At 43.7% G+C, this 25,045-nt stretch overlaps 1 protein-coding gene across 7 annotated transcripts in view; it reads right to left on the bottom strand.

Moving 5' to 3' along the window:
* The window catches only part of EBF1 (EBF transcription factor 1), a gene marked incomplete at its 3' end in the record, with an annotated part of 386,163 nt that overhangs the window by 116,689 nt on the left and 244,429 nt on the right, over positions 1–25,045 (bottom strand). For 4 of the 7 annotated variants that reach the window (XM_084243402.1, XM_084243404.1, XM_084243401.1 and 1 more), the window contains 2 exons: positions 20,022–20,103; positions 4,577–4,694 (listed from right to left, as the gene is read on the bottom strand). In XM_084243402.1, coding sequence (XP_084099528.1) covers positions 4,577–4,694; positions 20,022–20,103 — 200 coding nt within the window. Of the gene's footprint in view, positions 1–4,552; positions 4,695–20,021; positions 20,104–25,045 lie in introns of all 7 variants that reach the window. The other 3 variants (XM_084243403.1, XM_084243399.1, XM_084243398.1) reach the window with 1 other exon arrangement.

Raw genomic sequence — 25,045 nt, forward strand, 5'->3', positions numbered from 1 at the left:
CGGGGACAGCTGGAAGGAGACACTGCGAGGGAAAGGTCAGATGGAGCTGCTGGTGGGGAAAACCTGATTCTTCTCCGGAGCTGGGATGACAACAGGAGCCAGGCCTGGATTACCCCCCACTCTTCCTTCTGTAAAGTGTCTGTCTTTAATTGCAGCAACACTGCATTAGAACACTGAATAAGTTTCAGGCATATGTAGAGTAGCTATAGTTTGAGCAAACCCCACTTTATTTTTGCTTTGTGTTATTTGGGGGTCCTGGCACACTTGTACTTTGCATCTCAGCTTTTGCAATTACTTTGAAGGGACGTTTAATTCGTTGTATCTGATGCCCACCAAAGCTCCATTTCAGTGTTCTCCATGTTTAAAAATTCCAGGGAGCAGGGGTTGCTAGACCACCTGTATGTGAGCTGAGAAGCTAAATAGGACCTCAGGGCAACACCTTCACAAACATGCAAAGGTTTATCTTCCAAAATCTTTGGATTAATAGTTCTCTTGATTTTTTTTTAAATAAAAATGAAGGTATATGACCTTATAACAATAACAAAAAGAACACAACTCCTCAATTGGGAAACACCAGATTGAGCTCTTCCCCCCGAGTCCTACTGGTGACTGAGTGTCCTCCTACCACTCAGCTTTCCCCTTCATCGTGGAGGAGCCAAATCCTCCTCTAATCCAAAGAGGGGAGACAGGAGGAAATCAGAAAGGAAGAGATAAAGATCCACTCATGCCAAAAAAAAAAGAAGGAGAAGAAAAAGAAAAAAGAATTAAAATGTCCCCTAAAAAAATGAGCATTTAAACCGCTTGTCAGCTGGCTTCCTGACAAAGCACTGGAGTGGCTTCGTGGGCATTTGCATAAATGCTGCTGGTGAGTTCACCATCGCTGCTGGCGCTAATGGTACATAAAGTAATTTAGTCACTTCTGCCGGCATTCTATGTCAGAATGATGAGCGCCGGCACTTTGCCTTGTTGCATAATAGATCATTAGATAATAAAGTGTTAGCGCAGGCAAGTGACAGGGTCCCCATGCTAAGCTTCGTGAGGGCTCCGGTGTCCCACCATGGGGAGAGACAGAGAGACCACCGACACCCTTGGCCTGGAATCCAAGCAAACTCCACCTGAAGCTCCCTTCAGAGAACAGCATCAACATCACCCACGCTCGGCTGCCCTTGGGAATCCACACGGTCCCAGGAGACCTGCCCCGGTGACGGGAAGGCAGGACAGGCGCAAGAGCCCACGCAGTACTGACCGTGGGTGGTGACAGACAGTGTCTGGGGCCCGAAGTCTGTGCTTTCTCTAAAAGGGGAAGCCCAAGAGCAGTGACCTTTTGGGGATAATCTCTCCCCCTGCTGTGCTACTTCCCTAAAACCACTGCTTCATGGGACTCGTACAGCCTCTCTCCCCCTAAATATCCAGTCCAAGAGCAAGCACCTTGTATTTGTGAAGAACAAGACAGGGGCAGAGGGATCACCAGAAGTCATCGGGTGCCACGTTCCCCTCCCTGGGCCACATCAGATTTCATGAAATCAACGGGCCTTGGGCCCTTCTCCTCAAAAGACTGGGATAGTCATGGAACACAGAAGTCCATGAGAACAAGGGTCACATGGACAGACAGGGCTAAGGTCAAGTGTGGGCTCTCTTTCTACTTCTATGCAGAAAGATGAGCCACAAGTGGAAACTTTCCTCAACGTCTGACAGGCAGGATATAAACAGAGATGTGCAGAGTAGCTCCCCAACGTCAGGCTACCTGCAAATGAGATGGGAGAGCCCAGAACGGGAGAGTGAAGGCATAAAAAGGTCACCTCAGGGGTGGGTGGCGGTGGAATGGGGGTGGGGTAGTGCAGCAGCAGGGGGTGGCCAGGCCTTTTCTGATAGGTCGACAATGGCAAGATGAAGTGTCACTGAATTCACCTGAATTAGCAATAGGCCTGCTCCCACGCGTCACCAACGAAAGAGCCCCGAGTCACCCTTTGCTGAGTAGGTATTTCTGTTTCAGAGTGAAGTGTCTGAATGAGGGGGTGGTCATGTGTGGCTGGTTGATTCATTCTGCAGAGAAGCAGATTCCAGGTTACAAAGAACCTCACAGTGTCTCCCCTTTGATTCTTCTGTAGAGAGGTGAGAGGTTTTGGTGAAAGCAGGGCCCCCTCCCTGAAGGGTGAAGACACACCCATGTCCACAGAGACACATCACTATAAAAGAGTGAAATGTCTTCTTTTTCCTGACACTATGTAAAAGATAACATGGCCACTTGTAAACTGGTAAGTTGGAGCAAAGGAATAAAATACTGTCTTTAAAATGTAGACTGATAGTCTTAGAAAGCCCAATAGGAATATGAACAAGATCAATCACACTTAAGACTATTAGGGGTAGGAGGAGATTTAGTGGTGTTTTGATACTGAGATCTCAATCTGTTACCTAACTACGATGATCCTCCTAAGCGACTGTTTCCCCCTCTCCTGTCTGCAGGATTTAGATATTTTATAGTTACGATTAAATATTAAATATTTAAGTAAATAACCTTTAAATATTAGGAAAGTTTTAATTCTTGCCAAACTGGAACACCTGGCCCCACTGGGCTCTCAACGCCCCCACTGTCAGCAACAACTTCCTGGGGTTGGGGACAGCAGGGCCTAACTTGTCTTCCTCCCCTGCCTCCACCCAGCCCACTTCCCCTATTCACATTACCTGCCCCCACCCAAGGCACACTCTCTTTGTTAACCTTCCTGAGTTTCACCAGGAAGGAAGTTAAGGATCCCAAAAGGTAAGTTGACTTGACCAAGGTTGCACAAAGGCTAGAGGTGAAATTAAGATGTGAATTTAGGTTTCTTGACTATTTCAAGATTCTTTCCTCTACATCAAGATGCAAAATAATGTCCCTGATCATGTCCCATGCCCAGCAGTATCCGCTCTAGCAGGTTCTTCCTGTGGGACTTGTTGGAGGAGAGATGATTTGCATGGCACCCTGTGTGGTCCCTCACCAGGTTATCCAAGGCAGGAAGGGGAGCTATGTGGCCTGTACTGGGCATGAGACCGGGCAGCCATGACTGACAGACTGGCAGTCAAATCTGTCCCCACACAGGATAGTAACTACTGCAACTAACCAGCCACCCCAGCTAGTCAACCAGAGCTGTCCTAAGAGTGCTCACAGAGCAATTACTTAGTTTTTCCTTCCTCCTTTTATCAAAACACATCGTCATATGGTGTCTTAAGTTACACCAAAAGCATGAGACAGGCAACATTACTGTAAATTAAGTATCAGAATAATTTTAAGTACAGAAATGGAACTAGAAATGTAATCATGAGCAGGTGTTTCAAATACCTGCCTACAAAAAATAATATCCATCCATCTTGACACTAATGAAATCATAAAGAAGCAGGTTTTGAAAGATGATGGTTTACTTTTAAAAGACTTTAAAACTGGATGTGATAAAGGATTTCTTCTAAGGATGTTATGTCTGGATAATTAATAAAAAGTGCAATTTGTGTGTTCAAAAAAATGAGACAAAAATAATGATAGTGGCGTGTTTATTAAATTGGGACGCTGACCACAAAAGATGTTTTCTACCTTATGAATTATATTATGGACAGCTCGTGGCCCATGAAAATAATCAGGTAATTGAGTGGTAATTTTTATAACCATGTTTTTAAAAGAATCCTACTCATCTAGCCTCCTAGAAAGTAAAGTGGGGGATACGTGTTAAAAACTTAATTTGAGGAGGTTGAAGAAAATCTAGCATATGGTGATTAGTATCCAGTAGAGTCAGTGTTTCTTGAAAAAATGGTTAGGTAGGTGGGTGGATGGATGGATAGATGAGACAGATGGTGGATGGGTGATTGGGTGGGTGTAGGGATGGATGGATGGATGGATGGATGGATGGATGGATGGATATGTATTACACGTACATGTAGCACAGAACCATTCAGACATACATTCAGTCCAGCCCCAGGTTCCTTTGAGCAGCATTCACCCTCCTTGATTCAAATATTGATGTTTCAGTCAAGTGCTTTTAAAGGCCATATAAAATATGACTTCTCCCTACCAAAACCTACCTACAAAAAGGAGGAACTGTCCTGTGGTGATGAGGGGAGGGATACTGGAGGGGCAATTAGTCCTGGCTTGATGTTCAGAAAGCACCTCCACCTAGACTTTGGACTTTATCTCCAAATGAAGACAAATACGTAGTCACAGAGATACACCCCACAGGACTTCAAAGACGATGGCGTTCATGATAAAACCAGGTCATTTGTAAACTCTTAAAATATATCATGACTTTTGTCACACTACTTTGGACTTTTCATTTTTACACAAGTAGGAGCTTAATAAAGCAGTTGTCCAGGTCTCCCTCTGTCTCAGCCTATAGGAAAGACCTGTCCTACTTCTCTTACACGACGACTGACCTCAGAGATATTGTCCTGCTTTAAATACTCAGCATCAATACTGCTCAATAGGATATTTGAAATTTGAACCAGGATAGAAAATGTGGTGGAGTTGGAAGAAACGGAATAGAGTCACAATTAAAGTAGCAATGCCAACCAATGAAAATGATTCGCCTACCATGTTCCAGATAAGAGGGCGTACCTTCCGAGGGGTCAAGCCTGCGAGCCCTCCGCCCATGCTTGGAGTTATTGTGGACAAACATGTTATCGGAGACTGCCAGGACATGGCCATCAACGTTGACTGTTGTAGACACCACGACCTGGAGACAGAAGAGAGAAACGCGTGAGCATCTTAATATAAAAGCAGGGTGGGTAATAAACTCAAGTTAAATAAATAACAGCTGGGAGCTGAAGAAAATTGCATAGCTATTCCACATAATAACTGGTGCTTATGCTTTACAAGTCTAACAAGAGGAGCTATTGATGAGCGGGTCTTTGGCATGGAACGCTTTTGATGCAGTTTTAAGTAAAATTGCACAGTTTATAGTTATACAGCAGAAGGTACACTGTTAACCATCATTTTAACAAGAGGATCTTTATTAGCATATTTTTTTTACACAAGGGTGGTCTGTGTTTCACCTAAATTACCCTTCAGAGTAGACACTGAAGCAGATATCACAGTTGATCATGCAAATAAAAGTCTTTTGAATCTTTAAAATATTCTCCTACCCCCCCCACCCCCACCCCCCCACGGCGTCAGGGTTCAGAGGACAGAGAAATGAGGGAGTTTTTCAGTGAGCACTAGGAAGCTGCTTTCTCTCTGGGTGTCTTTTTTTGGGTTCTTGTACTTTTTGCTCCCCATGTTAGTTCAGTTAATCAGTCCCAAGGCCTCCTGATCGCTATCGAAATCCCCCACCTCCCTCCACAAAATCCCTAATTAAGGCAATTAGATCCTGTTCCAAAGCCAAAAATTGGTGACATCCGCCCAAGATAGGATTCAGACACCCTGGCCACCTCGAAGGGCCTCTGCACCCCCTTGACCAGAAGGGACACAGGAGAAGGTGTTTTCTCACAGAACTTTGACTAAAACAATGAGAAGAAATGACCTACACTTCTCCTTATATTAAACAGGGACGAGGATTAAAACTGAAACCCACAGAGATATGTTTATTCATGCAACCTCTTACAACCAAATATAATAATTGTCTGTAATTGCAGCTTGGGCTGCCACCTCATGCTTTGACATGGGAAACAGCAATCAGCCGGCCCTGTTTAATCCACCTATTATGTTGACTAATTAACTTTGCTCCGCAGTTTATTTCTTCCTCCATTATCAGCCCCTGTCAGCCGCGAGCACCCCGCAGCATAGGGGGGACCTCAGGCTCTTTGATTGATCACCGATAGATTGACATGCAGATTAATTTAATTAGAATCACCTCACTTGAGAAATGAAAGACAATGGCAAGAGGGCTAATAGATCTGCTCTCATAATGAGGCAAACCTCCAGAGCGCAGGCTGAGGATTTCTGATTTATTTTGCACAATTCCCCAGTTGCTTAGAAAGACTCTCTGGCTTTAATTGTTCTTGGTTTTGAGAGGCACTAGTCTCTGAAGAGGTGAAATGCTTTACAAGGCTTGGCACACACTGAGGCCCAGTTTCTGAGGAAGTCTCTTTGCCGAGTTGGCTAAAGGTGGCAGTAACTTCCAGAATCTTGTGCAAGGCCCCGGCTTGGTCACTTGAATTGGGCAGAGGGGAAAACGCTGACCTGGACCTATGCCTGCCAAAGTCAGCATGCCCCCTCTGCCGACCCTGCCAGCGTCTGCCACGCTTGAAAGTTCCACCGCCCCCCTCCTTGACCAAACACTTTCTGGAAAAATGTGGTGAACTGGCTTTCCCCATGTCTCAAAGAGGGCAAGGCCTGCCACCGCTCCAACTGTTATCAGGAGGGTAATTTTAGTTTTCAAAACCATTTTTTTAAATACAAAGTAAGAAAATATCCATTCAGGAAAACAGGGCATTCTCCCTCCTCCTGGTGAAACCCAGCATTCCAGCCAGGGTAAGTTCAAAGCAGCAGTTTGCAAAGTGGTTTTCCTCTTTCTTCATGACCAGCCAACCAGATCCCACACTGCCTGATGCTTATGCATCTGCCTCATCAATTGTAGGGTAATTTAAAAGGAAGAGGAGACAGAAGAAGAGAAGCAAATGGTCTGTTCTTTTCTTTTCAAAAAGTACCATGGGTGGTGGTAGGGTCCATATTATTTAAGGCAATGGAAATCCACTCTTCGTTTTAGTTAAGGAGATATTTCCTGGGACTTTCACGATTATATAACAGAGCTGGGTCTTTCAAAGAAAATTTTGATTTACTACGAGACCACAAGTGAGTGGTCACTGGAGTCGTTAGCTGAAGAAACTATAAAAGGAATCCCAAACGGTATCTGTTTCCAGTGTCAGGAAATACAAAAAGTGGTTATTCTAGATGTCTGTCTTGAGAAAGGAAAAAAACATGACAATTCACCATGCACCTGTAAGACGAAGCACCACAGGCTTAAAATATTCAGTATCATTTAAAGACAGTGTCACCTAATTACTACGTTGAACAAAAGTGTCAAAAACAGTTAAGGAAAAAAATATGACACCCTCTGTTTTTCTTTCCTTGGTGAGAGAGAAAGATCACCAAGACCACATGTGAGACAGAATCATCTCAGTGAAAGACAAATTACATTGGAGAAAAATAATACAGTAAATCCTCATGCTTTTAATTTCTAGAAAATAAATCCTTAGTAGGTTCCTCAAAAACTCAAAACAATACATTTTAAATTCCTTACCCCCAAATACTTGCCCTTGCTCCAGTTTGGCAATGATCAGGATCCATTTAAATATAATAAATGCTGGAATTAATCCACAGAACAACTGGGAAATTAAAATTAAAAATCTATCCAAGAGATGCAAAGGGGGCACTGAAGTGTCCTTTAAAAATAGGCCTATAGTGGGAGGGAAAGGGGCCTTGACAGTTTTCCACAAGATTAATGAGGTGCTGACACATTCATGCAGGCAAGGGGACAGACAACCTGCCAAATCTTCAACCTTACCCAATTTTGTCAACAAAACACAGCTTGAATTTGGGACAGATCAACATGGGAAATGATTTTACATTTGGACTCGACCACCCCTTCCCCCTCTGCATGATTCCTGCCCAGGGAATGAGGTGAAGGCATGAGGAACAGGCATTACACTGGACTTTAAGATCTCAGTTATAATTAAACCTTTACTCCCTAGAATCACATTGGCAGCAAATGCACATGTGGCTATTGAAATTTAAACCACTTAAGCAAAATTTTAAATTCCATCACTCCTGAGTCTCCATAACCAGGGGTCAAGTGGTCACCAAGACCACTTGCTGGAACTAGTATACTGGGCAGAGCAGGTATAGAATATACCTGTTATAGAATGGTTTTGAGATAAACTGCCCCCTTTTATATGTGAGGATGCCCAAGTTGTGTCTCTCTGGTAATAAGCATCACTCTGGGTGAACATGTTTAGGGTTAGATACAGATATATTTTTACCACTATATATTTTGGAGTCAAATTCCTATTTGAGAGACGGGCACTGCTTTTTAATATAGCAATCCAGAGACAGGCTGATTTATATCCAGCATGTTCCATGGACCATCTATCTGGACCTGATACTTCAGGGGAAGAAATTGAAAATCAGTGAGGGGAATTTTTACAAAGGCAGAAGAGAAGTTTGCAGCTACGTATGGACTTTTACATTGATGTTTTCAATTTCTTAGCTTATATCAGTGACCCAGAATATGCTTTGTTATAGCCTCAATTTAGATATTCCCAAATGTTATTTTTTGTACTATTTATGAGGCTCTGCAATTTGAAAGAATTTGAAACAAAATTTAGGATGGTCTCCCAAGTTTTCCTGATAGATGAGACTTTGGCCAAGTAACTTAACCTCTCTAACTTAAAAGGAATGTCCCTGACTCTCAAATGGAAATACTAACAGCCCCCAACTTGTAAGTTATTGCAAGGCTCACATCATTTAAAGCATCTTGCATGGCTCCTGACTAATAGTAGTAGTTGTTGCTTCGCTGCTGATGGTAACCAATAATTTCAAGAGAATGGTTCATATTTCCTCACTATCCTTCCCCATACCGTCCCTCTTCCCCTTATACTGGGCAAGTAATCTATATGTCCAGTTACGGTATCTAAGATCCATGAAACAAAATCTGTCTCATAGCTGATTTTCCAAGACAAAAGCAGCAAAATTCAGTCATGAGTGGACTATCACATTAACAAATGTAGCAGCTCACGTGGAAGGATTATTATGACAAAAACAACCAAAAGAGCTGAAATCTGTACTTTTAAATATTTTTAACAAATATAAATCAGGGGAAAGATTAGACTATAAAAAATATTTTTATGTGTAAATGGAGCATATATTGATACCACCATCCAAGAAACTACTTTAGCAAGTTAATTTGAATTATTAAAATCTAAATAGTTGATGTTGATATAGTAACTCTGGGTTTAGCTTTATTTTTGCACAATTCAGGGTCCCCAATAATAAGGCACTAGGCACATCAGTTTGAAGTACATTAAATAAAAAGGCATGAAGCCACAATGGATGGACTAACGCTCAGCAATTAAAAGGAACAAACAATGAATTGGTCATATTCACCCAGTTGGTGAATCTCCAGAGAACTTGGCAAAGGGAAAACAGTCAATGCCAGGGGTTATCTATGACATATTATGGGCTGGATTGTGCACATACCTCAAATTCATAGGCTGAAATCCTTCTACCCCCAACACTGCAGCAGGGGACTATATTAGGAGATAGGGCACTTAAAAAGGTTTTTTTTTTTTAAGATTCATTTATTTTTATACAAGAGCTGGGGTACAGTCAGAGGCACGGGAGGGTGAGAGGATTCACCAGCGACAGAGTGGGCAGCAGAATAGGCAGACAACCGAAATACAGTGCTGAGGGGAGCAGCGGGTACGATAGGAGAGGTCTGCTGTGCCATGTGGGTAGCTCCCTGGCCGGCCAGAAATGGATCCCACGCTGCAGACAGCTTCACAGCGCTGTGCTCAACCTGCTGTGCCACTGAGGAGGCCCTAAAAAGTTTTTTTTTTTTTTAAGTTAAAATGAGGCCAGAGAGGAGGGTCTTAATCCAATCTGACTGGTGTCATGGAAAGAGGAAACTGAGAACCACAAAGAAGCACCAGGAGTGTGTAAACACAGGACAAAGACCTGGTGAGGCAGAGTGAGGTGGCAGCCATCTGTAAGACAAGCAGAGGCCTCAGAGGAAACCAAGCCTGCCAAACCCCAGCCCTGGACTTCTAGCCTTCAAAATGATGAGAAAATAAATTTCTGTTGTTAAGCCACCTGGTCTATGGCGGCCCCAGAAAGCTAACACACTGTGTGAGTCTATCTACATAACATTCTTGAAATAACAAAATTTTAGAAATTAAAAACAGATTTGTGGTTAGGGCAGAGGGAGAGGTGGAGGGAGAGAAGAAAGAGTATACATAGCTCTGATAAAAAGACAACAGGAGCCATCCTTCCAGAGATGGAAATGCCCAATATCTTGACTAGGGTCATTTGTCACATTGTACAATAGTATTGCAAAACTTTCCTTTGAAGAGAGATGGGTGAAAGGTACACAGGATCCCTCTGTATTATTTTGTACAACTGCATGTAAATACACAATTATTTCAACAAAAATTTCAATTAAACCAATTAAGTAAAAGGCATCAGTAACCATGGTGTCCTTCAGTGGGTGAATGGATAAACAAACTGGGGGTGCACAGAATGAAATACTATACAGAAAGAAAGGAAAAGCCAGAAAAAAACATGGAGGAGCCTGAAATACATATTGCTGAGCAAAAAAAGCCAGTCAGAAAAGGCTATATACCGTATGATTCCAAGGACATAGATGACATTCTCAAAAAGACCAAAAGATCAGTGGTCGACAGGAGTTTAGGAGGGAGAAAAGGACTAAGCACTGGATCATAGGGGACTGTTAGTTTAGTGACTCCATTCTTTTTGATGCTGTAAAGATAGATAGATAGATAGATAGATAGATAGATAGATAGATAGATAGATGGCATCATGTATTTGTTCAAATCCATAGAATGTATTACATGGTGAGCCCTGGCATAAACTATGGACCCTGGTTAAGAATAAGGCATGAATATTGGCACATCAATTGTAATAAATGCATCACACTAATACAAGATGTCAATAATAGGGAATGGATAGGGGTGTTGAAGGTATATGAAAGCTTTCTATAAGCTTTTTTCATAAACCTAAAACTGCTCTTCAAAATGTTCCATTGGATCCAAAATAAGGCTACATGCCACAACCTTCAGGAGCTTTCCTTGGTTGGCTGGGATCCCACCAACTCCATTCCATGTGCATGACAGACTATGGATTGGCTATTTCCCCTGAATTTGAATGATTTTAAAATAGAGTGTAATTCTTAATCAATAAATGAAATTAAGTTGAGAAAATGTTAACCATGTGGTTCACAGGAGAAAGTGACAAAAGAACCTCTCAGCAGGTAAACACTCCACATTTCCCAAAAACCCCTTTAATAGCTGGGGAAACTGAGGCCTGAGAGGTTTACAAACAGCTTCTAAATTACAGGACAAATCAGACCAAAGGCAGAACTGATAGGCAACCTCAAGACTGTGGGCCCTGGGGCCTCCCTGGTGGTGCAAAGGTTAAGATGCAACCTATGAAGCTATCTGAAGCTGCTGCAGCACGAGTTTGATTCCCACCAGCCAGGGAGCAGCCCACATGGCACAGCAGACCTCTCCTGTCTCACCCGCTGCTCCCCTCAGCAGTGTATTTCAGTCAGTCTGCCTGTTCTGTTTCCCCACTCTGTGTCTGGTGAATCCTCTCCCCCCACCCCCACCCCCACAGCGCTGGATGGTACACCAGCTCTTATATGCATAAATAAATATATCTTTAAAAAAAAAAAGACTGTGGGCCCAGCCTCACCCAGTTCCTGGTCTCGCTGCACACACCCTGGCTTCCTTCCTCTCTCCCCTGTAACCTGGAACCTTCCATGAGTACCTCTGCTGTCTAGGTGACGACTACACTTTAATTATTATTTACATTAAAATGACTGCAACAGTTAGGTCTTCATTAACTTTGTCCTTTAAAATATCCTTGACTGATATGGAATGAGATATTCCCTGAAACTTGCCTGATTGTGAGTTTCTATTTGGTTGAAAGATTCCAAAACTCATTAAAAATTATAGAGGACACTCGCACCTACAGGATGTGACAGAGTGGAACGGGTAGAGTAAGGAATAGGCAACTGATATTAAACGCTCACTTTAAGACTCAAGGCAAAAATATCTTAAAAGGAAGACAAGAGCAGACCCTCAAATCCTCAGATACTTGTGCTCAACTCATTTCAAACTTTAGAAATTAGACCCAACTTGTGTCTCCTAAACCATGACACTAAATGTTCATTGCTGATCTGACCCTTTTTCCTCACTCTGTGGGACACTTTTGATGACCCTTGATGGTGTCATTGGCATTTAACTGTTGCTCCATACATACGATCCCCATGGCCACTTAAATAGTAAGGAGCCCAGACAGACAGAATTGGCACATGTGTTCTCTACAGATGGGCCAGTAGAACATGAATGTGGAGATTAGGAACCAGAAAGTAGCATACTGGTCAACAGTCCAGATCCACAGTCAGACAATCCTAAGTTTGAGCACCAACTTCATCACTTATTGGTTTGTACCCTTAGATGTTTAATCACAGAGCTGCTTTGTGCCTACTATGTGCTAGCCATCAACTTACGCCATGGAGAAGCAAAAAGGAACAGGACAGATAAAGGATTTTCCCACCAAGATCCTAGTTGTTAGCGAGGCAAGAAAGGGGTTCAGATAATGAGGAATTATGTAACGAAAGCAAATTATAGAAAGTGATGAGTTCTAAGGAGAAAATAAAATGGAGAGAGGAAATGCTTAAGTGAAGTTAATATTGATTAAGATGATTCTGGGTACCTTCCCTGGGGAAGTGACATTATAGCTGAAATCTGACTAACAACTATCTAGCCATCCAATGATGTCATAGAAGAAATTCACAGGGAGACAGAATAGCATGTGCAAAGATCCTGGGGCATGAGATGAATTTTGTGTATTCCAGGAAGAGAAGGAAGGTCAATGTGCCTGCTGTGGACAAAGTAAACAAAGGAAGGAGTAGAAAATTAAGATTATACAGGTAAATCACTTAGTACAGTTACCACGTGTATCAAAAGCTTTATAAATTACGACATAAAAAGTGAAAGAGTGCAGGAATATTTTCTATTGGTAAGTCTCAGTAAGTACAACCTCAGGTCCAATATCTATGGGCAACACGGATCAAACCAAACACTTTTACACTTATCCTGTGAAGTGTTTTACATTTTCTTCAATAGCAAGTGTACTTAATGTAGGAATTTGTTTCCTCTAAGTGCAGAGCTACCACTCATCAAATCCTTTTCCTAAGGATTCCTCCTCAGTGATACATTTTCTACCAAAGTCTCACATAAGGGCTCATGCCAAGATACATATTTGCCCAATAACTGTAATGGTTTAACGTATCAGGTTGAATCTCCACCACTGTAGTTACCATGTTATGTGAGTTAATCCTGTATTCTGAAACTATCATTACAGCTGCTTTCAGTATAATTAATCAGTGTGGTGCATCTTGAAATGATTCTGTAGCAAGAGAGTGATGGCAGCTCAGGCCCCTAGCGTTCTGTCGGTAAAGAATTTAATTGGGAAATGAGCTGTTTGTCAAAACAATATAAGGCAGAGGGTGGGGCACAGTAGGAGTGAAATAAAGCAGATGAGACTATTTCCTTCTTGATTCAAGTGCCTTTCAAAGCAGACCAAAACTAGAATCCCCTCATCACACCCTGTAACATCTTGATTCAGTGCCTCTGTGGATTTCTAAAGAAATAATAAGGATTCTCCAAACTGTATAGAATCCACCCAACAAAATGCAAAGGGCTTCTTTTTTTTTTTTTTTTTTTTTAGAGGCATGTTTTATTTATTTATTTATTTGTTTGTTTTGTGTATACATGCACTGGGTACAGTCAGAAGAGTGGGAGGGTGAGAGAATTCACCAGAGCCAGAGCGGGGAGCAGAACAGGCAGAAGGACCGAAGTACACTGCTGAGGGGAGCAGCGGGCGGCAGGAGAGGTCTGCGCACCATGTGGGACCCTCCTCCGGTGGCCGGGGAGCAGCCGGGGTACGAACCGGCGCCACAGAGGCCGCGGGCAGCTTCGCAACCCAGCGCTCAACCACTGCGCCACCGGGGGAGGACAAAGGGCTTCTTTTTAATGTCTTTCCCATGACATCATTTTTTAAAATAGAATACACATTTGTAGTGGGAAAAACCACGTGGAAGTGTCTCCTCAGATGCCTGTCCCCCACTCCAAAAGACTGAGATGGGAAAAAAGAGAAACACGAGATAAAGACACATTTTTGTGTTTGCTATTCTCTCTGCTCAGAACACTCTTTCTGCATTTCTCAGAATGATTTATTATTCTGCTCCAAGTTTAAACATTATCTCCTCAGCAGCTTTCCATGGTCACCTACTTTAAAGTGGGTGCCCATCCTACACTACTGTTCTCTCTCCTAACATACTGTTTCATTTTCTTTAAACCAATAATTAAAATTTTCAGGGATTTGTAATGAGTGACTTTGTAATGAGTGGCAGCTGATGGTAACTCTCCCCTATATGCCCATTTTCTATGCCTCCTGGGCTCCACAGCTGGACGACTACAGGCTGGCTGGGCCCTCTGTGGCTGTGGGTAGAGTCCCAGCCACTGCAATGTGAGCAGATTTGACAAGGCCAATTCTAAGCCCAGGTTTTCAAGAAGTTCAAGTGTCCCCTCCATGCACTCTTTTCACCCTTCCAGGGAATAGATGGAGATACCAAGAGTCTAAGGGATAGTAGAGACATAAAATGAAAAGACCCCATCACCTAATAATCTCAGGGACAAGATCCCCTCAACAACTACAGCCTGCTTGTACATCTTGTGAACAAGAAATAATCTTCTGTTGCATGTGAGCCAGAACATGCTGTCTGGTCTGTTTGTTACAGCAGCTAGTATTAGCCTGACTAGCAGGTCCCCAGTGAAGCTTCATAAGGACAAAGACCCTATTGTTCTCATTCATCACTCACCACCTACCACATCAGAAAATTCTACTGAGGGCATGCATGCAGCAATAAATGAATGCATCTTCCATTTATATTCCGTGCAGGCAAAGACCTCACTTTGCACATGGATATAGATCTACCGCCTATAAAAAGACTTTGTTGGTAAGATACGATGGAAGTGGAAATTTAGACTTGGTTTCACTGTCTCCAGGTATTACGGTATCTACTGGGATGACAGCTTGCTCCCAATTCTGCTGCCTCCCCTCCCCAAGCTTTTCCTGCCAGCCCCAACAAGGGAAGCTATTGATAAGGATTTAAATCTTAACCTTGAATTGTCTAGTTCCTGTCAGTTAAAAACCAGACCCGTGACATGGTTTTAACACAGTCCTTTGACATTAGCATCTTTTTAGTGTCAAGATGAAGAAGCAGGCTCATTTAGTCACAGTGAATTTCTCCCTGTCATGAGCTGTTTTGAGCCCTAGCTTACCTCACCTCCCCCCTTATACCCTCCTTACACCCTCCAGAACTGAATGAAGCCTGTATCCACCATTGTATTTAAGTAATGTTGTTACCCTAACCATAGCCTGGGGATTTCAAAAGAAAACATCCATTGTAAATTTAAAAAGAGAGAGAGCAAGAGATTGTACTAGATTTTCTACAAGGTTTGTTCCATACAGCCTTAAAGTATGAACAGAGGGAGCCCTGCAGAAAGTGATTAATTTCTTGAGAACACTAAGGTCACACTAATTGACATGACCTGTGTAATTAAGCAGTCTCTGTTTACACACCAGAAGCTCAGGCGCTTGGGAGGCTGAGCTTGCTTGACAGAATGTCTTTACATGTCAAGAGATCAACAACCTTTCTTATGTCCTCCTCAGTCACCTACACAGGGCCCTGATTGCTGTTCAGAGGAGACACGCTCTGGCTGTGTGAAGATGGGGCTGGCCTGGTAGGCAGCACCACGGGTCAGGAGAACAGCAGTCTGTGAGGTCACAGGAGAGCCCACTTAACAGACAAGAGAGCATGTTTCCCATCAGAACTCAGTCGCCAGATCTCATGATTTCCAACATGACTAGGAAAAGTTACATTGATATGGAAAGAGGAGATGAGTGTTTTCTCAGGCTGAAAAGACACTCTCTCCCTCCCCTTCAGAGGCAACAGTGACAAAACAATACTGAAACCATCTTACTAATGAGTGTACCGGGAGAGAAAGTGATGGCAGATATGTGACTGGTTCACAGGATGCCTTCAACCAACGTCTCTGTGACACATCTCTGTCAGCCAGGGTAGCTGCAGGAAGACCTAAGGTGGGGGCCTTCAGTGAGATTTCTTAACCGAGTGCTCTGAGGTGGCAAGGCCCATTTTATTCATGCCCACTATGAATGAAGGGGTCTTTCTTACACTGGAGAACAGACCAAAACCTCCCTGAGTTAAGTGAAGTTCAGGCAGTCTTCTGAGGAAGAGCTTCTTTTTCTCACATTCAGGCAAGTCAACCCGGACCCTTCGGCATGCTGGTCAGGGGCGATGTTTAGGCTCTTCCCTTCCACACACCCCTCACACGTGCTTATGAGCCTGGGGGGTGCTCTCCACACAAATAGTGTGTCCAGGCTCTATTCGGGCAAACCTCTCCTTTGGAGTTTCTGGAGATTCCAGCATGCCTCATAGGTAGCCACAGTGTGCTCAGATGTGAGAGGCCACCTCGTCACCTCACTCAGTGGCTGTCTATACTCTTGGGACGAGCTCATGACGTTTGCATGTCATTCAACAAATTCTGAGTCAGGCTGTGCTTCCATGAGTCACCGCCTCATCAGTGTGACTCCAGACACAATGCCTATCTTCTCCAAGGCCCAATTTCCTCAGGTGTAAAATGGGATGACTATATTTGCATATTCCTAGCAGGGATTTGTGAAGATAAATAGGACAACTCATATAAGGTACTTAACAGAATACCTCTCACATAGTAAGTGTCCATTGATGTCAGCTTTACCACCATCATCATCACAACAGGGTCACGTCCATCAAGGCAGACATGTGGATGAGTGTGTTTATATAGGTGGATATGGAGCACACTGCATGTGGACACAAAGTCATCTCCCTGATACTTAATGCCATTAGGAATGAACCAAGACAGGGAGTATAGGAAGCAGCTTGGGGTGGCAGCACCAAAATACCAACCAGGAAGACAATGAAGTTTGAGGCTCTCTTACATATGCTATGAGAAAATAATGGAAATGATATGTCTCAATCACAGGAAACCTCACCAAGGTGAAGTTCCTGCAAGTACCCAGCAAGCAACTGGATGAGTGGATTGGAACCTGGGTGTCCGGTCTCAGGGATCCTGACTCAAGAGCTTTCAGTGCCTGAATATGGTGAAGATGCTGGGGGTAGAGATACATGCAGGAGAGTCTAGAGAGTGGGAAAAAAAATTCTGATGTCAGAAAAGAAACACCAACATTTGCAGCAGAGCAAAGAGCATCCCTTAGAGGGAGACTGAGAATGAGTGAATGTGGCCATGAAATCCAAGGAAAAAGTTGGATTCAAGAAGAAGGATGGCATGGCCACCGACATGAAACAATGCAGAGAAACACAGGAAGAGACAGGCATTAAAAAAATAGAAAAAAAAAAAAAAAAAAACAAGACTGGAGGGGAAAAAATGGTAAGGTTAAGCAATGGGAAATGGATATTTGAGGTTTTACTTTAACTCTCTTGAGGCAATTCATTCATTCTCTTATTACTTAAATACCCACATGCCTACATGCATAGGACTATGTGTTACTTGGGTGAAATAATAATGAAATGTGTAAATACCCAGAGATACAAAACAAAGCGAGCAGTCGTTACTCAGCCCTCCATCACTATATCCTACCTTCTACACTCACTCCAGTTCTCTCTGTCCTTTCACAGGAGGTAACACGTGGGCAGTGAGAACAAAGCAGGCTGAGACCCAGTGAGGAATTTGTCATTGTGATAGAAAGAGACAGGGCTATCCTTCAACTCTGGTGGCCAAGGCAGCTGCCCTGTTGAGGGAGGTCTGTCTATTTCAGGACCAGTTGGAGAATAATAGGAAAGAGATTGTCAGGGCTCAGATGAATCACAGGCACTTGAAGGACAGTTTGGCCCCTGTGTCAGGCTGCTCTCACACCTAGTCTAGGGGCATGCTCTTGGGAGCTTTGTACCACTGGTAGTGAGAACAGTCTGTCAGAGGCCATCAGGTATGGGGCTCAAACAGCTCTTCCCAACCAAGGGCAATTTTGCACACACACAAACACGCCACCAGGAGACATTTGACTAGGTCTGTATACCTTTTGAGTTGACATAACCAGTGGGGGCTTTTTCTGCACTGGCATCGAGTGGGTAGAAACCAGTGACAACTAAATATCCTACACTGCTCCCAGGACAGGACAACAGTCACTCCACAGGATTACCCAATCTAAAATGTCAAGTGTGCTCATTTGAGAAGCCCTGGATTGCAAAAATACTGTATTTCCTCCAAAAGCTGACATTTCTATTTTATCATTTGAACATTGCTTGTGCAAGCAACAAGTTGTTTTTCTTTGATATAATGTGAAATAAGCAGTCATTGTTTTTACTCCAGTTTAGAATGGAAGAAACTGAGGCTCTAAAAGATATCAACACTTCCCAGAAATCTGACCCATGCCTTTCCACATCTCAGTAGCCCTTCTACAAAACAAAGACTATTTTGTCCACAAACATAAAGCTTTCTAGGCTCTCCAGAAGAATGGACTGAATTGCTTCTCACCTCACAGAACCCCCCTCTTCGTTCCTACAATTCAAGATGCAAACATTTCATTAGCAGGTGCTGAAAAGAGAAGCAAGACCCAAAGTCTTACACAGATGCTCTTTTAGATTATTAGCACTACCAGAGTCCGTCTCTAACTCTGCTGCCTTGAGAGGTACAGTGGTGCTGATCCTGCACCCCAGGTATGGCACTGTCCATTAGGCCTGATGGTAGACACAAGTTGCTGCATGTCTGGATATTTTTGTTCCTTAGTCAGAGGAGATACATGGTTCACTTCAAGGCCAAAACGAGATGCCAAACAGTTTACAGTGAGTTTCAGCCTAGTGTATAAAACACTAAAGACACTCATTTTAGTGTCACCGCCTCTGTCACCAGCAAAGCTGACTCCAACTCAACACATGAAGCCCTGGGTGGGAATGAGAGCACTCAAGTTGACTAACTCGGGGTCAAAAATTAGCCAGGAGGAACATTTTCTAGAAATCTAAGAGACACTTTCCATTCATCTCTGTCGGGGCCAAAGATAACAAGGCCAAGATGTTGTTACAGAAACACCGCAAAGTCTCAAGAGAGAATGCCTTTTATCCACTGAATTTGTTCTGTCATGAGACTAAGAGCTTGACCTCCAAAAACCAAAGTTCTGGAACCATCCCTCCCTCTCTCCCACCAGAGAATATGTGCCTACATATTTTCAAGATCCTCTCACAACCCATACATATCAATCCACATTAAAGCTAACCCACTGCATGTAAGAACACACTGCACATACCAGGCCATTCTCCCTGTCTACCACATGGGTCTCCATATACAGGTTACCACCCTGACTGAGAAGCTAACAGTGACCGGCAGACAAGTTAGCTGCAAAATTCAGTGGAGAACAACGTGAGGTCTAGAACTCACTACTCAAAGTGTGGCCCTGGCACTGGCATCACCTGGGAGATTGTTAGAAATATCAATTTTCAGACCCACCCCAGACTTCAATTAGCACTTTAACAAGACCCCCAGGGGTTTCTTGATACTTTCTAATTCAAGAAACATCTTCTAGAACTTAGCAACATTTCCTGAAACCCAAACACCATGTCCTGTTTCAGAAGTGAGCACCTTTGTCTTCACATCTTCTTCAGTTCGTAAATGTTGAATGACAGGAGCTTAACAACCCCCCATGCAGGTGTAGCAACCCTGACGCTTGCTGGGGAACAGTCACATGCACTGTATGAGGACACATCTGGAGCCAGTGAGAGTCTCTCCCACCTGCCCACAGGCGCCCTGTTTCTTAAAGGGTCCATGCAGCACTGTGACCAACTTCCAAGATTGGAAGGGGAAAGCACAAGGAAAGAAGGGGACGTGATTCTTTAACAGAACCACATTCTTACGGATCAGCTTTCTACTTATAAAACTTCAGACAAGGACTCATCACTTCTGGAAACTCTGCGTGACCGGCAGTGGCCTATGCCTGAGTCCATTCAGAAGCTGAATGAGCCTCCATGGCACCACAGCATCAGTCAGGGACCCCAGGTGGTTAGGTTCGAACTCTTTTCTAATAAAAACAACTGTCACTCGAGTATAATACCTGGGGGAGCAGAAGTCTCACCTGCTCTGGGAAATAACAACACAACACTACCTTCTTCTGCCTGACACTTTTTGTTTTTATTCCCTCCTGATAGCCATATCATTATGGACATTTAAGAAAGATAAGACAGACCTACCTGGAATCTCCGCATGTCACGTGGATTTCCTGCATTCTTTAGGCAATTTTGGTTACATTTGAGGAAGAATTTCAAGAAGAACCTGTAAAGAAACAAATGATCACAGTTAACCTCTTGGTCCTGACCTGGGAGGGGAAAAGAACATAGCAAGTCTGTTCTGGGCTGTGCATTCTATTCTCGCTGTGCATTTTCTGAAATTTTCAGAATGGTGTTAGAGTCTTTTTTTTTAAACTTTAGCTTTTGTTTGCACCTAAGCAAGGCCTTCTTTATGAGGGAAATACTTCCAAAAGATGCCACAAAGGAATTGAGTCCCCAAGGAAGTATTTTCATTCAAACAGAGGGCACGTCATCATTATCATTTAAGGTGGGTATAATTGCCTGAGAACTACCCAAGGTTCTCAAAAACAATATGTAATTTAAAGCCAGTAACAACACAAATGATGAACCTAATACAGGCATGAGAAATGTAAGGACATGGTAAACAGGTTTCAGTTTTTGTTCTGTGTGTTTGTGTGTATGTGTGTTTGTGTGTGTGGTGAGACTGATTTACAGCACTGATATGATTCAGAGTAGAGGTTCACACTTCTTTAGATGTGTTACTGCATCGTACACACTACCAAATCCCCCATAATCCTCCACCTCAGTCCTTTGGGCCCCTACCCCCTATTGCTCCCCACCTTCCCCTTCTTGGAGCCTCAGTTCTACAGTCTGATTTCTAGGATTTTTTTTTTCTTGGTTTAGCTTTATCTGTCCCTGTGTTTCTCTACATCCCACATATGGATAAGACCATCCAGTATTTGTCTTTATCCCTCTGACTTATTTCACTTAGCATCATGCCCTTCCGTTTCAACCATGTTGTCACAAATAGTGAAATCTCATCTTTTTATAGTTGTATAGTGTTCCACTATATGTATACAGGTAATAAACACTTTTTCTCTAAGCATCTCCAAGTAAAATATCCTTCTTAGTGCTGACTATGAAACGTAGGTACATCTTACAAGTTGATGAAAGTCTTCTGAATTCCCAAATAGTTCCTGTTTGAATTTCTTACACTGTCCACCACATACAACAGCTATCTAAATAAGGATCACCCTACCTCCCTTCTACCTTTTCCTGAACTGGTTCCAGAGTAAGAGCCATGGGCTTCACTTGCAAGAGTAACCAGCATCTCCACTTGCTGGGAACAACACATTCACCAAAATGCATTAAATGTTGACCCATTAAACTCTCATATAATAATTTTCTTTCCTTTATCTTTTCTCCACTTCAAGCATACAATGGAGTCAAATTCCCACCTCAATGCAACTAATTTGAAAAGACTCATCACATCACAATGCTTCAGTCTGGATTCAACCCTGAACAGTCTATCAACCAAATAACACCAGTGGCCTTCAATAGGCCAGCAGGACTCAAAGGCACACAGAGCTTGGTCCATTTCTGAATACTTACTCACGTTCCACAGACTCTGTCTCCTCCCTAGTCTCTTAGCCCCTGCTAAGAGGGGCATGTGGTATGGAAATCACTCTATAAAGAGAGACAATGACTTTGTCAACCCAAAGAATAACATTTCAAAAAGGAAACATCTTCCTGAACTGCCTCGTTTAGCATCATGTGATGTTCAGGGGCCCATCAATAAGAGCCGGTCTCCAAAGAGTGCTTCACTCCACTTCCAGGTTCTCACCGCAAAGGCCAAAGTGTATCAACCTTTCATCCAAGATAAATGCCTCATGGATAAACAGACACTGCTCAAGTCCAACTGTGCAAAAGGAACACCACTCCAGCACCTTTCCTGGAGGACCCTTCCTGAGAGCACCTACCTGGGAGCATCTTCCTGGCAGTATCTTTTATTCCCAACTCGTGTCCCCTTCCATAGGTTTGATGTGGGAAAGATGAAGGGTCCTAGAGGCACTTTGATCTGAACTCTCAGAAGGCAAGTGCTGGGTGGCCACAGAGGTTATATCTGACTCAGGAACTATGTGGTGGTGGAGCTGCAGGTAATGTCTTGCTAGCCTGTGAGCCTACACCCTTGTCTTGCTAGCCTGTGAGCCTATATCCAAAGATGCCAGAAATGCGAATGCCACAGTTTCCTTCAGACAGGTAGTTGGAAGCACATATTAAAAGCCACCTGAGGGCGCAAGGGTTAAGACACAGCACTATGAAGCTATCTGCAGCCACTTCAGCCTGGGTTCAATCCCTGGCCAGGGAGCTACCCACATGGCACATCAGACCTCTCCTGACTCACCCACTGCACCCCTCAGCAGTGTATTTCAGTCAATCCACCTGTTCTGCTCCCCATGCTGTATCTAGTGAATCCTCTCAGCACCATGACCCCCCACACCACTGGCCTGTACCGCAGCTCTTGTATGCATAAATAAATCTTTAAAAGAAGAAAAAAAGCCACCTGAGCCCAGGAGAGAACAGATTATCACTAGGTACAATGATGGGAGAAGCCACCACCTTAGGAATGCCCAGGACAGAGCTCCAGTCCAACACTGACAGTGCTACTTGGATGAGCTCAGGTAAGCAGCTGCCATTCTGTGCATACACTTCCCTCAACTGTGAACTGGGCATAAAAGCAGTCCCTGTCTTATAAGGCCATGGTGAACATTAACCGTGACAACCTATCGGACACACAGGGATGGTCGCAAGAATAAGAAGATGACATCATGCCTCGAGTGCCAAGAACTTCAAATACTTCTTCTCCTTGGAGCCTCCTAAATGACCCTGGCCATTCAGTCCATCTTTTGGATGAGGAAACTGAGGCTTAGAAAAGTTGAATAACTTGCCCCTAAGATTAGTAAATGTGAACCTGGAAGTCCAATTCAGACAGAGCCTGTGCTCTTATCCATCACACCACAGCAGTATGAGTAATAACAGAAGTGGCACATATTGATATTCATAAACTTGTACCAGCCGCAGCAACTGTGCCACCCCAGAATGGGGACAAAGAAGGGCAAGTGAGAGTGGGTGTGCCAGGAAGAGTGAGCCCTGGAGTTACGTCCACACGAATGCCAGCGGGGAGACACTGCTGCCCTCTCTCTCCTGGGACTCCTGGCTCCCCAGGGTGATAAATTTGTGGCCTGGGTGTGTTTAAGCCCCTAGCACCCAGACCACACAGCCAGACATAGGTTGTGCTAGAATTTACTGTCAGCACAGACTCTGGCATCTTCAAGTTAGACAACTGCCACCAGGAGAGGGATCCCTCTGTGCCAAAGGCATTCTAAAAGACAGATAACCAGGACTCTAGCTCTGCCAGAGAGAAAAACCACCCAGGGAGCAGGGATCTTCGGCCTCCCCAGGAGCGGGGCCCAGGCACCTGTCAGCAGCCCATCGCCAGCACAAAAGCAACGCTGGGCACACAGGATCCCATTACCCTGAGCAGCCCTACCCCTAGGCTGCTGGCAAAACCTCCTGTCCACCCCCTCCACTGAAGATCACTTGCTGAAATGCAGGCTTGGCCATCTGTCTTAGGGGAGAGATGGCTGCAACTGTCAACAGGCACCCAGGCCTTGCACAGGTCCTTATGTGGCAAAGATGCTTAGGAGGGCCAGCCTCACCACAGAGGAGCCTTGGGAATTCTCTCAAAGTTTTCCCCTAGGTGGATGCCAACTTTCTGACCCTTTCAACTCATGCTTCTTTAAAGAAACTGAGAGGAGTTAAGAGTTAAAAATATCCCCACTGAGAGACAGTTGGACATGGTGCACACATTTGGGGGCATGATTTGTCAGGCTGTTTCAAGACCTTTGTGAACCCAGGGACATACGCACATCGCTGGCCCATGAGAAGGCCTCTGATTCCCCAGGGGGTTTTCCACAAAACAGGGTTACTGTAACTCAAAACCTCACTTTTGTCTAAAGAATTGTCACATTTTGTGTGTCTAGGTATGCTTGGTCAAATGTTGTCAGTAGAAAGAGCAGGAGAGCCTTATCTACCCCTCCACCTGTGGGAAACTGCCCTGGGGTAGAACAAACTCCCCATTGACCCAGTGGGTTCCAGTCCTTCCATCCACTCCAGGAAACAGCCCAGCCAGGACCAAACGCTACACTTTTTTTTTTAAACTGGGGATGGGGCAGTGAGAAACCCAACACATTTCCATGAACTTTCAATATGAATAGCATCATCTTGTGATCACACAGGTGTCACACTATTCAGAGCCCTTAGGCCCCACCATCTCAATATATCCTCATGAAGTTCTGTAAATCAGGCTGGCCAGATTTGCCCACCCAGGTGAAAGGTAAGAAAACTGAGACTCAACAAAATGAAGGTATTTGTCTACAGTCAAATAAATATCAAAAACTAATATCATACATCAAACCAAAACAATATCCTACACTAGGCCAAAAGGGCTCATTAGAGTGTGAGTTTCGCCCATGAACTCTAGGGCTTTACAGGTAACCTTTACCATCATCCCCAAGGAGAACTTCCTCACCATACACAGGAGAAAATCAGGAGATCAGAGCACACTGCCGTCTTCACACAGTTATGACAGTTATGAGAGAAAAGAACCACAACATGGGTCCTGACATCTAGTGATATGATTTTCCCAATATAAAGTGAGTTTTTCAAACAATGACCCAATAAGAGCTCAACACTTGAGCTACTGAACTTTGTTGTCTCCTACCTCTGTTAGGTCAGTGACAGTCATAAAGCCCAAATTGGCATCCCACTAAAACTTGTGTGTATGAAACAAACACTAGAAATCTGACTGTAGAATTGAACTACTGGAGGGTGAAGCAGGAGGTGAGGAGGGCCACAAGGACTGGTGTGGAGGATTAGGGGTACCTTGGTGGTGGGTGTGGTGACATAAATCTGAAGAACTGTGAGCCTACACCCCTAAAATCATATAAAGTGTCTAATATATTCCTTTTTAATAAAAATTAAGAAAAGAAAGTTGTATTTAAGTTCCTCGACCAGGTTAATGTGGGACATTAGCCCTTCAGTGATCATTAACTAGAGCAAACACACACTTGAATGATCATTCAGTGATTCCAGTGTATCACTTTCTACATCCGTGGGTGGTCTAC

This window comes from Talpa europaea (assembly GCF_964194135.1).
Source record: "Talpa europaea genome assembly, chromosome: 9".
NCBI lineage: Eukaryota > Metazoa > Chordata > Mammalia > Eulipotyphla > Talpidae > Talpa > Talpa europaea.